Genomic DNA, 13283 nt, shown 5'->3' on the forward strand with positions numbered 1-13283 from the left:
TGTGTGAGTGTTCAGGGCCTTTAACAAGTGTGTGTGCGAGGGAGTGGCGTGTACGTGCGTGGTCGGTATTGAGGTAAATATGTTGGGTACGGTATTGTTAACGTCTATTTTCAAAGAAATGTATGTGAAATAAAGACAAAGCTAGATGAGGAAAGGACGTCCACCATTGCCGTGACACGCTTGGCATTCACTGTTTTACATCTTGTGACCCAATTGATTTTAAAACATATTCACATATGTATGAAGTTGACAAAGAGAAGACCGGTGGACACACACGAGCAAGGCAGCGGCCTAAAGACAGACTTACTTAACCAAAGACAAAGCACTCTTGTATTAATAAGCTTTTTATCCAGCTATATTTTTGTACTTATTGCTTCCTGTGTTTCTATTATGCTTTTATGTAGTGTGTTGCCCTGTTTGTTAAGAACCTAGAAAAACACTACTTGTATTACAGCGATAATATATTGTGGTCTGTTTTCTTGTTGATCTCTATATTGTGTAGTAATATATTTTCACATGCAGCTATAGGACAGCATATGAGACATAAAAAAGGAAACAATTTTTGTTTGAAAAGAACATTATGCTATTTTGTATGCAGAAATGAACAGAATTAAACTGAAGTGATGTGGTACCTGAAGTTCTTTTGGGTCAGTGATTATTTTGGGTAAACGGTTGCAGAGCTGCAACTAAGTTGATTTTCAATAGCGAAGAATATTTTATCTATTTGAATAAGATATTCAGTTTACAGTTAATATTAAAGGAGAAAAGCATGCTCATACGATCCTCTGTCTAGTCATTTCCCCTGGAACAATTTATCTAAATGGTTGGCAAAAAGATTCTGAAACACTTATTGGAATTCATAACCCGTTTTATTTATTTATTCACATGTCCCTTTAATATTTGCATGGCAATATACTGTATTTCTTTAAAAACACTTAAAACGTTTCATTCAAATTGACAAACTATCCCTTTAAAAAAAATAAAAGTCAAATCACAATTGATTTTGTTTTCGAGGTAGGGTTCAAAATTGGCGCAATCCAATAAATCTGTATGTGGCTGGTAGATTTGCTTTACTCACCAGCCAAAAAATAACGGTAATCTATGGAGTGTAAATTTCAACATTCACAAGCCATTTGGCTGGTGGCCAAAGAAGATGATTTTGAACCCTGTAATCCGAGGTGACACATCTACAGAGCAGATACGCTAGCATTTTTTACAATATTTGACAGATCTGGGATGATGTACTTCCTGGGCCGAAATATTATAATAATAATAATAATATAAAGATGAGAGATGTTTAAAACAACAAAGAGGCGCTTTCAGCCATGATGTTCAAATGCTGTTGCACATCTGGATTTTTAAGGCCATGGTGGAGAGGATACTGTATACAGAGGTTCAACAGCACAAATTAGATTCCTCTTTCAGTAGCTAAGCCAGGAGTGTAAATGGTAAAAAATGTATGATCTCACTGAACCAATAATTCACTCCATTATACCCTGTTCATAACACGAGTGTCATTACGACTTTGAAGAACATGTAGTCTTGAGAGCAGTTTTCTTCGCTATGACACTAGATATTTACCCTGAATCTAAAATCAGTGTGCTTAGACTTGCTGTGATGAGAGGTACCAAAAAATAACTTATCAATTCATTTAAAAAAACATCTGGGTTAAATATGTAAATGCTATTTTCAACCTTATTTTAACGCAGCAAAAGCAAGTTTCAAGGTGCAAAAACCGACATTATATTATCCCGTCTGTGTTCGCATAAATCCAAAATAGAAACAACAACAGGCCAGCTCCTCCTCCACTTCCCTTTTTGTTTTGTTTTTTTAAAGAAAAGTCAGTGGTCTTTAGTCCAACACAGTGTTACAAATCCCAAAAATTCCATTCAAGCTATGCTGAACAATGCTGATATTACAACAGCAGCAGACACAGACAGAGCTCTGTTAATTAAAGCTATAGCAAAGGAAAAGAAAAGAGCTTTCTCTCACATCTGTCCTGCTTCAGAAACCGAGCGACAGGGTGCTCGTTGGCAACGCCTCGTTCAATTTCTCATTCCATTTTCAGTAGAGCATGTGACACAATCTGTCAACAAGTTTGAAACAGCAGAACTGCCTTTTCAAAGGTTTCTATACACGATAAGTTTAGTCAATCTTTAGCCCCCACGAAGGCAAGTTAAAAACCACAAGTAGCTCTAGGGAAAGAAATATTTATGCTCGACAGGAGGCGCAAAAGAAAAGCCTGTATCTGTTGCCTCTGGGCTGTCCGATGGAAACCTATGTTCATTTAACAAAAACGGCACAAGTTACCAGCTACTTAATGTTACCAATACTGTGAGCTTAGAAGAAAGCACCATCTGGTATTTTGCTGCTGGTGGGTATGTCTGCAAAATCCATCCTGGAGTGTGCGCCTACATCTCCCAACCTCCTCCAGAGAGGTGAGCCGCCTGTTCCGCTTGCTCACTCACTCGCTCACAGCAGAGCAAAGTTGAGCCGAGATATGGCTGCAGAGTGGGCGGGGGAGAGGTGGCTGTGCCATGTGCTGTTGGAACCACAGTCTATGTAGCGATAGGCCTCCAGGCTGTTCTGGGATGTTCGCACTATGTTTGAGGTTTTCACCGTGGTTCTGAAAAACAAGCAAGACGATCCAGAAATGAAGACCAATATCGATCTCTATTCATCCCGATAGATCAGCTCAGTGATTCCCAAACTTTTTCTGTTGTAGATAAATATTTTGCATGCTTTGCTATCAGTGCAGCAGTAGCAGCAAAATGATTGTTTCATCACTTTTTTAAAGGTTTTGCCCCACCCCAAAAAAATGAAATATGTCTGAAAATATTAACATGAATCCAACATATTATTAGAAAAGATAAAGCGGCCTATCCCTCAAAAACCACCACCAACCTTAACAACATTGATGATACGGTGACTGGCCTGCAAGGTAGCCATCAGTTAAGCTCATGGATATGAATAAAACGGGTATGTGTATAGGCTTTAGGCCACTCCACATGTTATTGTAGGCCCAGTTTGTAATGAAACCTCTTTTTTTCTCTCAATACATAACGTAAAGGGGTCACTGCCCGTCTATCCTTCAGGTTAGGGGGGGTCCTGGTCTAAACTGCGAGGCAACAACTGTGGAAATTGTGAATCTGCACTACAACGTAGCCATAATCTTAAAGAAGTGGCTTATGTGCTAACATGGTCTCTTCGAGTCCCTTAACACCACACACAAAGTCCACAGCTGCCTCTTGATTGAAGGCTGATAAGCAAAGGTTAGGATAGTGTAACTACGTATAATTACTCTATTAAGTATTGGACATCTACACACGTTTGATTGTATGCTACTTCATACTTCTACATATAAGATGGAAATATTGTTGGTTTTAATCCACTACATTTATTCGACATCTCTAGGTAGTTTTTGCAAAATTATCTTTTGAATTCAATTTATTATCAGTTTTCAAAAATGTGATGATTCTCCCTGCATCAAGTTATTTCTATCTGGAATTAAGTCATTAAAGTTAATAGAATTGTTACAAACAGTTAATTCTTTTGCACCAACCTGTCATATTATTTAATTTTTTTTAGCCATTTTATTTCAAGATAAAAAAATACTCCAGTCCAGAATAATTTTAACTGAATTAAATTACAAATAGATGTATGTTTTCTTACTGCGCAGAGGTTTTTAGGACAGATATGTCTCTATAAAATTAAGACCGATCATTTATGATTTTAAACATTCCATTGCCCACAACTGTTTCTGTGGCATTTTAGGCCTTTATTTTTATAGGACATATGGAGGCATGAGGGGGGAACAACATGCAGGAAAGGGCCACCGGTCGGAGTCGAACCCAGGAGAACACCTCTATATATGGCCGCGTGTTCTACCAGGTGAGGTACCCAAGCACCCCAATTGCCCTAAAAGTAGTAAAACAAGTACTGCACTTTTACTTACTGCATATATACGACAATGTTGTGGACCTTTATGCTGGGCATGGTGCAGAAAGCACTGAAAGAGAAATAAAAAATAGAAAAGGTTTAAAAGGTTGTTAACTGGAATGCTGATGTTGGAACATTATTCCACTCATTTATTGTACATACGACTTTATGCCAACACATAAAAACTCCTTAAAAAGGTGCTCTAAGCGATGTTGGGTGACGTTACTTCTTGATGACGTTAGTGAGATGTTTGCTGTATGTGACAACAAATGTTCTAACACACTAAAATACCCATGACATCGCTTAGAGCACCTTTAATGTGTTGCATTTAGGTTAAAGAGGCACTCCACACGTGTTCTGCATCAGACATATTGCATATCTCACATTCTGTTGCTTTAACTTCAACAACACTGTCATTAATCTTTCTCTCTCAAGTCCCCATACTTTGTGCAAGTCTGCATTTAAATCACTGGAATAGCCCTTTAAGCCAATGACAATTCTGTGCTCATATGGAAAATGTTGTCCTTCTACTGTATGTGACAGCGACCAGCAGTTTGGACAGTTCATGGAAGTGAAGGTAGAGAAACTTACTAGACGTAGGGTGCACTGCCACCAATCGCCACACTGACAGTGTAGTTCACCTGCAGAAGACATAACAAAAATATGTTCATGATTGTGAGAAGTGTGTCTCTCAATACTTTCTGCTTCCTCAAACTGACTATGGCTCTCAGATGTTAATCTTAAAAAAAAAAAAAAGAGGGCAGGTCACAAACTTTTCTTTTTCTTCTACAAAGGCTCAATAATTTCCTTAAAAAGCTGGGTACTGCAATGTTTACCAAATGGTACTCACACAGAAGTACTGTTAGTACATGTACTCTTTTCAGCCACAGAATTGTCGATCTGGTTAGTATTTAAGTCAGCGGGATGCTGGATAGATTCAAAATAAAGCTACAGGGCCCATATTCATAGTAGTCAACGGTGTGAAGGAGTGAGATGTTTATCAGGGTTAGCGCAAAGAAATTACTTCACATCAACTCGTTGTTGGTTTTGTTGAAAGTAAGATCAAAGCAGAATAACATCGTCCTTTTTCTTTCTTTAAAGCCTGTGTGTGCGTGTGTGCTTGCATGCATGTTGTCTTCAAGCATTCACAACCCTGTCAAACCGAGACCACATCCTGAAGCCGGCTCGCAAACAGCAAGATCTACAGTGTTGACAGTTTGATTGCACACTGAACTTTGGACCAGGAGCCAAAAAGGATGTACAGGCCTCTGGTATAAATGACATTAACTGAATATTGTCTTTGTTCGATGAATGGTATTTCATCTGAAGCTCTTATTTTCTACCCTACCTGTATCTGACTGAGCGGCAGGATGGAGGTGACGTTGTCGAGCTGCTGAGTTCCGATCACCGTCTTCATGTAAAGGACCTGGCTGTTCACACTCTGCACCAGCACCGAGAAGAAGTTCGGGTTGCTGAGATTCAGAGTGCTCTGAGAAAAAGAAAGTAAATCATTCTTTTTTTTCTTTAAAAGAAGATACACAGGATAATACAACAACAACAAAAACACAACTATTCGGCACCAGGTTTTGTAACAACACATCAGCAAAAGAATTTAATTATGGTGGTCATTGGTTATTCAATTATCAACACACAGGAAGTGACAAAAACTTGAAACGTGCAACATTAAATAGACTTTCTAGAGGAGTGCCATAAAAGAAAACATGCCTTGCAGCGACGTATTTGTTTACAGGTTCAAATCAGACCAACATACACGAACTGAGGCTACCCTTTAGGTTAGCTTGCTACGGTTAGCCCTCTCGTCTCGGCTAGTGACGTAGAAAGCCGTGCAGATTTTGAACAGCTCACCCGGAGACAGAAGGCAGGACATTCAGAAACCGTATCTCAATCAAAACAGCACTCCAAGTTTGAATGCGAGTGGACGCACCAGACACACAAAATAACACCCCAAATCCCAGAAAAAAAATATTTTCATGGGCATTTTAAGACTGTATCTTAGAAACATGCATTCACAATCTCAAACAATTATTAAGAGGGAGCTCCAGCTGAAAGACTTGACTTGTACATCATCAAGACATGGCAAAATGGTCACAGTACACAATTATCTAGCTTGAAATCAATGACTTGTTGGGTCAAACCATTCTGAATTAAGTACTGCGGTGCGGCACAGAAAACCCAGCCTACAAGTCACATGCTACAGACCAACAAAAAATAAAATAAAACATCTTTGCATGTTACAGATCCTTGCAAAAATCTAACTATTGTTTATTCTTCTTCAATGGAATATTTTTCAATGAGAATGATACAAAAATGATCATTCCCTCCAGTATCGTGAATCAAATCCCACTCACAATATCAGTCAGAAATAATCGCAATTAGATATTTTCCTCCTATCGTGAAGCCCTACTGTGTAGTGCAACATACCACAAACCACGTTCTCCACAATCAACACCTCTCCAACTCTTTCAACATAAACATTTCAACCTTCATAAAAAGGTATAACTTACTACAGGACTGTTGTTTTAGACTGCATTTTGTATTGGCGTACCTCTTAAACTGGCAACAGAGTATGAGTAATGCTACGCTGAAAGTATGAGAGAACACCTACCGTCATGTTCATTAGGACCTTCATGTTGGAGCGGTCGAAGTGCACAGTCACCGAGTGTATCCCATCATCCACCACAACCACAGTGCGAGGGAAGAGGAAGAAGGCCACGAGTGACGACGCCAAGAGGCACAACACCACTGACAGGACCACATACAGCTTCCTACAACACAAACACAACCGGAGGTTCAAGGGCTGCACCATATGAGGAAAATATAACATATTGTTGTAAAATCGCTAGGACAATATTGTGACAACTAAACAGATATTAAAGTGTATTCAGTTGTGATGCTTTCAATATTCTTCTAAAATCCAACAAATTGCTTGTTGAATTTAAAACAAATAAAATGGAAATAATTAACAACATTCCTTTGTTGAAGAAACTGAACATTTTATTGAATTTAAAAAGGCACCGCTGAAAAAAAAAAGAATGCGTTACATTTTAACATGCAGTTGTCTACATATTTTCATATAACTAACCCCAAAAACGTCTTGTGTCTATCGCGATATGTTGCAGCCTTCAGCGATGTGCATACTGCACCAGTTGATATTGCGATGACGAGATACACACACACACACACACATATATATTGTGCGGCCCTAGTAGGTTCTCTTTACTGTAACTCGTGCACCAGACAAAGAGCAAAAGCTACACACCTGGAGCCTTTTTTTTTGAATTGCCAACAAATAGCATTTGACTTACAACATAAATAAATGTGCAGTTGGCACAGAAATACAATATGTTCAGCCCCAGGAAAACCGGCTACACAATAAGAAGTTTTGGTTACTTACGTTCTCTGGGGTCGCAGCCTTTGGTCGCTGTACGGGATCAATGCAACCAGTTCATTCACTTGTTCTATCAGGCAAGAGATAACAGGTCATGCAACAAATTGATTTTGTCTCCCCCAAAGACTGTTAAAACTGGCTTTCCTTAAATGTGTTTTTGAACACAAGGCAAAGTTTGCATAGACTATCGAAACACGCTGCAACATCGAAATATTTTCAACACTTCGGAGACTGCAGTTATATATTTAAATACTTGTAGGCCGTGGTTTAAGTTTATTTACCACTGTTTTTCCCGGCTTGAACGTCAGTGAAATAACGTTGACGTATTCACCCGAACGTTGTTTCTACTCACCGGAGGGTATTCGTCCAGTGCCTTGGCATGTTGGACACGTTATGCTGTCCTTGCCGGTGAACTCCACGTAGGGGAACTGAGCTATGTCCTCCCGTCTGACGAGCCCATCCAAAGAGTCGTTATCGGAATCTCTGTCCTCTCCTCCCCGCTCAGAGCCCTGCCTCTCCGGGAGGAGAGACCGGCTACTGTCGCTACGAGACCACAGTGTCCCCATGTCGGCTCAACTCGCTTGGTCTAGCCAGAGTTTCCCCCGAACCGAGTCTGCCGGTGGATAAGAACGAGCCATTCAGCCCCAAAGTAAAGGACAGCAAATCGACTCGGGAGCGATAGGTCAGCAGGAATTTAACGTTACAGAGAATGCCCTGTGTCCGCGAGTACAACTATCTTTATTAAATCAACTGACAGAGTCGAAATGTAACTTTAGCAGAATTCCATGTCCAGGCGTGGCGTCTTAAGCTAGCTAGCGTTAACGTTAGTTTGCTAGCGGGTGTGTTATACAATTGAGCGGTTAACTTCCAGTGACTGTAGCCGTCTGTAACGTTAGTTATTTTAATTACACAAAATTTGCTTACCTTTTAGCGTTAGACCAAACAACTCAACGTTGCCATCTCCAAGTCGGGTTTACACCAGCGCGCACTCTATGTCACACCGAAGTTTACGTTCATGTTGTGTTGCCTTCAGGTGCCCTGCGTACCAAGGATGTTGTGCGTACTCTTCTTTTTCTTCTTTGTTTATGAGGTTTCAAGGCAGTTAGCATCCTTAAAGTTGCATTACTGCCACCGTCTGGATTTACTCTTCCTCAATGTCCGTCTTACATGAAACCAAATTATCTTTTTCTGCCCTCCACCACACTCTAATATGATTTTCAAACTGTAGGCCCTATCTACGCTACTCGACTTGCCTTTCTTCTGTAGCTATATTTTCTGCGTTTATCTAGTCTAGTGATGCTCCTCTTTTTTCGTTACTGTGTCCAATTCTCAATCTGTTAACATGCTCTTTCATGTTAGTTCCACCTGCTTCCTTCGGTTCAGTAGTTATAGGCCTAGTCCTGCACATCACACCTCAGCCAGTCAGACATTTACTTCATTTGTAAAGAATGAACATAACATAGATTTGCTGCATTCGATTTTTTGCTAGAATTCGATTTGATGTGATCGCCGTCAGCGTTACCGCATAAGCAAAACAATATTTAGGTGAATCAAAATAAAATATAGCCTATATCGATTTTAGTAAAACCACTGTTGGGCAATATGAGGCTGCATCTAGTGCCATGCAGCCCGGTCTATTGATTCGTTTACACGGATTAATTTATCATGTTTAATTTTCGTGATGGATAAGCACTTCTTATTTTATATAACGTATTTCAATGGGAAGCATCTTTCGTGACTAGCACGATTATTTCTGCCAGCTCTGCTGTTGTTGTTCTTTTTAACCCAACCGCTGTTTTAAACAACATGCATAAATCCTGTTTAATGTGCGTTTCTTTTAATGTTTTTATTTTGGTCTTATTGCCAATAGCCATGCTGTGATCCCAAAAGATCCTTCCCATTGAAATACAATAGTTCAAAAAACGTGCTGACCATCAGAAAAAAAAGATAAATATGTCTGTGTACACAAATCAATAGATACAATTATGTAAACATAACCCAAACTGCAGTGAGACAGGGTTGTACCCATATACCATACAGTCTATGGTTGTACCCTATAAACTCTGTCTAACCAAAACTATTTTTTTTGTGTATTTTACCTTTGCCAGCATGTCTGAAAGATCCCAATTGTTGGACGACCTGTCTCCATTACCCTCAGATAGTTTACAAACAGATGTGTTCAAATTGGCCAATCTAATATCCAATAATTCAATGACACATGCATTCCATTGGTTTAGCTTCCACTGCGTTATCTATTCTTTTAATAGACAAGCAATACAATACAGCCAGGCATGAAATATTGATGAATTATCCAGTTGTTGTGCAGTTGCAAGTCTCCTAATATTCTACCATCGCTGACACATTTTCTGTTCTTTTCAGTTAATGGTTCTTCATGAAGGTACAACAATTACAATCACTTTGACCGACGCTGTGAAGGCAGCATTTGAACGCACCCAAATAGTTCTTAGTTGTGTACTGCTGCCCTCTATTGGTTCAGATGCAGGTACTGCACCTACAATTGATTCAAAATAAAAAGAAAAGAGTAATGACAACACCAGCGTTTATTATTATATTATTATTAATATTATGATAAGTTTTGTTTCAACTCTAGAATTCGTTTACATCCTTCCTTCCTCCCCTGTTAGTTCCATTTTGTGTGTTTCACCATTCTGCTGGAAGGTTTTCTGAGGGTACACAGAATGAGAGGGGCAATGTTTTATGTGTTGTGGTGTGTAAGTGTGTATAAGTACAACAGCGTATGGTAGTAGGATCAGTTAGTCTGTGCTGCAAGCCTCCTCTTCAGCTCAGAATTCTCTCTTTGCAGCACTTTATTCTGAAAAAACAAAGAATGATGAAGATGAAGAAACCATCAATACCCTGTCAATTCAGCCATGAAGGTAAACGGAGATCCAAAAACTCAAAATAAATTCCTCATTATGACAGAATAAAGTGACCTCAGCTCTGATAGCTCTCTCTCTAGATCTAACCTTATGTCTGAGGGCTTCCACTATCAGGTCTCTTCCTCCCCTGATGCTCTCCTCTTTTTTTGAAGCACGGAAGACATCCCCAACAACTGAGACCAGCACGTGAGACTGAAAAAAAAAAAAAGGGTTTGAAAAATGAATATTTCCAATATTAATGTTAGGGCTTTCCTGCTCAAATAACTTTGATAAAACCTTTAAATAGTTCCTATAGGAAATGCATTGCAATGTAATGTAATAATGTAATGTATCCTTTATACAAGGGGAAATTACAATGTACACTCTGTTGTTATTACAGACATTACACACAGGCCTGAATTAAAGTTGCACAGCTGTTATGCTGAACGGGGAACACTCACAAACGTCTTGCTCTGGAACAGATAACAGTGGTTCATGTCTGCTGCAGGGTGTCTCGCCACAAATCCAAAGACTTTGGGCGAAGATGGAAGGACGGCGCAGAAGGAAATGGTGGACAGAGGGCACGAGTACAACAAAAACTGAGGGTGTAGGAAAGACAACGAGGAAATGACAACTGTTGATGCTTTTCATCAATGTTTTAACTTTTTCATACGTTTTTGTCAAATGTTTTTAACACTTTTGCTGCTTTTTTTCACTAAGTATCACAACTTATTTACTTCAGTCTTATAGTTATTTTTGGAATTTCTGGTCAATAAACCTCATTTATAAGAAATTATACCTACTGTTTGAGTTAGAAAAGCAGAAATTATGAAGTATTTTGACTAACGTTAAAGGAATGTAATGGAAGTAGAGATTTGTACTTGCCAAAGAGCGTTGTGTTGAATCACTCATGTTATTTGGGGTAGTTAAAAAGAACATTGATATAGGAAAACGGGTCAATTTGACCCGAGGACAACATGAGGGTTAAAAGTGAACATTCAAGGCCAAAGAAAGCGAGTGATTGAATCCTGTGCATCCTTGGACTGGTACCAGGTTAACTAGTACACCTTGGTCACGCACCTTGGTTTTGTTTTCCAAAATGTCTATCCCACTCAGCGACAGGAAGACATGGACTTTGCTCTTCTTCGCTGCCTTTTGTGAGGAGTATTTATCCGGTGTCTGTAGGGATACGATGGGATGGATTACATGTCACGTTAACATATTAACAAGTTCATAGCTCATTCTGTGGATACAAACTTGGTTTCCCTTTAGAATACAAGTAATGTGCAGAAGAATCCCAGCATCCAAGTTAACAGCTTGCATGAAGGGTTGCATGGAGGTCAACATGAAAATGATTTCAAGGAAATGAGTGTTTCCCTGTAAAGGAGAATAACAGGAACTAAAATGGGATGTGAGTCGTTGTTGCTGACCTTTAGGCTCTGAGCTGCTTCAGACAGGATCTGCGGTCCATCCGGACGGACCACCTCAACTCGGCCAAGAAACTACAGTTTAGAGAAATAAATGCACGAAGGAAAGAGGAAAATGGTGTTTTAAACAAGGCTGAATATCCGATTAAGAAACGCCGTACTGTACTGCGAGATAGATAGATAGATAGATAAATAGCTATTAATCCCAATAGTTACATGATACACAATGTTTACATTATATACCGGTAGTCCAGTCCATGAAACCAAGCCCACACTGTTGTTCAGCTGCCATTATTGATCACAAGTATCTCCTGAAGTACTTAAATTTCCATATTCAGATTGAGATTCTCAACCGTCAAAAATACATATTTACCTTAACTTGAAAGGTGATCTCATTATCATCCTCAGTGTCACTCATTTTAACTGGTCTGGAGCCAAACTAAACCCTGCAGGGTGGCATAAAGATGCATCTTAGACATCTAGGGGTACATACAAGTTTAAATCATTGAAGAAGTACTGTGAATTCATCTTACCTTTGTGTAAATATACTAGTGTCCAGAGTGAAGCGACTTCTTATTGCATTACAAACGGATGGGCTTAAAGTCCACTGGAGTCAATGAGTAACCATCCTGTCTTCCTTATTGACCTTCATCAGATTTACCCAGGGTGCCTGGATATGTCATTGATAAGCTACCGCTCGGGAGTTATTGATAGCAATTACAGCACACAATGTTAAAATGTAAAGGTCCCATGCCATGAAAAATTCACTTTATGAGTTTAACATTAATATGAGCTCCTCCAGACTGCCTATGGTCCCCCAGTGACTAGAAATGGTGATAGGTGTAAACCGAGCCCTGGTATCCTGCTCTGCCTTTGAGAAAATGAAAGCTCAGATGGGCCGATCTGGAATCTTGCCCCTAATGAGGTCAAAAAAAGGCTTTATCCTAAAACACGCGTGACATCGCTAAGAGCACCTTTAACCATTGCGTTGTCTTTTTGAAAATCAACACTTTTGTGGATGCTTTTTGTCATTTTTTAAAAAAAACTTTTTGTCCCTTTTTTCATCATTTTGGATGCTTTTTTCAATGTTTAACACTAAACATTAGTTTTACAGTTATGGTTGAAATTTATGGTCAATAAACCTCATTTATAGGAAATTATACCTAATATTTGGGTTAGAAAAGCAGAAATTATGAATTATTTTGACTAAAATTAAAGGAATGTATGTAGATGGATGATCACAGGCTGGACTATGTCAACTTTTACTTAATACTGTTTCAAATGCTATAAAATTGAATAAGACAGTACTTGCCAAAGAGCGTTATGTGGAATCAAGCTGGTATTTTTGGGTAATTAAAAAGAATATTGATATAGGAAAATGGGTCAGTTTGACCCGAGGACATGAGGGTTAAGCTGTAAAATAACATTTGGGACCACGTTGAGCCCAAACCAAGCCAGCCGCTGGCCGGAGCAGTCTCATTACTTCCTAATTAATGATTTTTTCACAGATAATCTGATGACCATTTAATAGTAATTAAAGTTAAGGTTTGATACAACAACAAAAAAAACACACACAGAAGAAGTCCATACCAACTGTATTTAATGTCTGTTTACAGTGAGTGCCAACGA

General features: G+C 39.1%; 2 protein-coding genes across 3 annotated transcripts; both read right to left on the reverse strand.

Annotated features, from left to right (window-relative positions):
• Positions 1 to 1353: 1353 nt before the first annotated feature.
• tmem106c (transmembrane protein 106C) lies at positions 1354 to 8519 on the reverse strand. 2 transcript variants are annotated; one of them, XM_034875950.1, is made up of 8 exons: positions 8273 to 8519; positions 7701 to 7961; positions 7355 to 7418; positions 6566 to 6725; positions 5288 to 5428; positions 4531 to 4580; positions 3956 to 4009; positions 1354 to 2626 (listed from the first exon to the last, which is right to left on the reverse strand). In XM_034875950.1, the coding sequence occupies exons 2-8, from the start codon at positions 7912 to 7914 to the stop codon at positions 2473 to 2475; spliced, it is 837 nt and encodes a 278-aa protein (XP_034731841.1). In that variant the 5' UTR covers positions 7915 to 7961; positions 8273 to 8519; the 3' UTR covers positions 1354 to 2472. The 2 variants fall into 2 exon arrangements, with proteins under 2 accessions (XP_034731841.1, XP_034731838.1); XM_034875947.1 differs by having other exon boundaries at positions 7701 to 7969; positions 8273 to 8413.
• A 1056-nt stretch (positions 8520 to 9575) lies between these two features.
• On the reverse strand, positions 9576 to 12154 carry LOC117947248 (PTB domain-containing engulfment adapter protein 1-like). Its single transcript, XM_034875954.1, has 6 exons — positions 12028 to 12154; positions 11658 to 11729; positions 11308 to 11406; positions 10689 to 10826; positions 10336 to 10440; positions 9576 to 10181 (listed from the first exon to the last, which is right to left on the reverse strand). Exons 1-6 carry the CDS (start codon positions 12070 to 12072, stop codon positions 10119 to 10121), a joined length of 522 nt encoding a protein of 173 aa, XP_034731845.1. The 5' UTR covers positions 12073 to 12154; the 3' UTR covers positions 9576 to 10118.
• Between the last annotated feature and the right edge of the window lie 1129 nt (positions 12155 to 13283).

The sequence above is a fragment of the Etheostoma cragini genome, chromosome 7 (genome assembly GCF_013103735.1).
Source record: "Etheostoma cragini isolate CJK2018 chromosome 7, CSU_Ecrag_1.0, whole genome shotgun sequence".
Taxonomy (NCBI): domain Eukaryota; kingdom Metazoa; phylum Chordata; class Actinopteri; order Perciformes; family Percidae; genus Etheostoma; species Etheostoma cragini.

Coding starts and splice junctions, on each gene's coding strand:
- LOC117947248 (XM_034875954.1), bottom strand. CDS start 12,072: ATGAGTGACACTGAGGATGATAATGAGATCACCTTTCAAGTTAAG. Junction 11,407..11,657: donor AAGCAGCTCAGAGCCTAAAG/GTCAGCAACAAC, acceptor GTATCCCTACAG/ACACCGGATAAATACTCCTC. Junction 10,827..11,307: donor TTTTGGAAAACAAAACCAAG/GTGCGTGACCAA, acceptor CTACACCCTCAG/TTTTTGTTGTACTCGTGCCC.
- tmem106c (XM_034875950.1), bottom strand. CDS start 7,914: ATGGGGACACTGTGGTCTCGTAGCGACAGTAGCCGGTCTCTCCTCCCG. Junction 4,581..5,287: donor TGCCGCTCAGTCAGATACAG/GTAGGGTAGAAA, acceptor TGTCTTCTGCAG/GTGAACTACACTGTCAGTGT. Junction 4,010..4,530: donor GGCAGTGCACCCTACGTCTA/GTAAGTTTCTCT, acceptor TTTCTCTTTCAG/TGCTTTCTGCACCATGCCCA.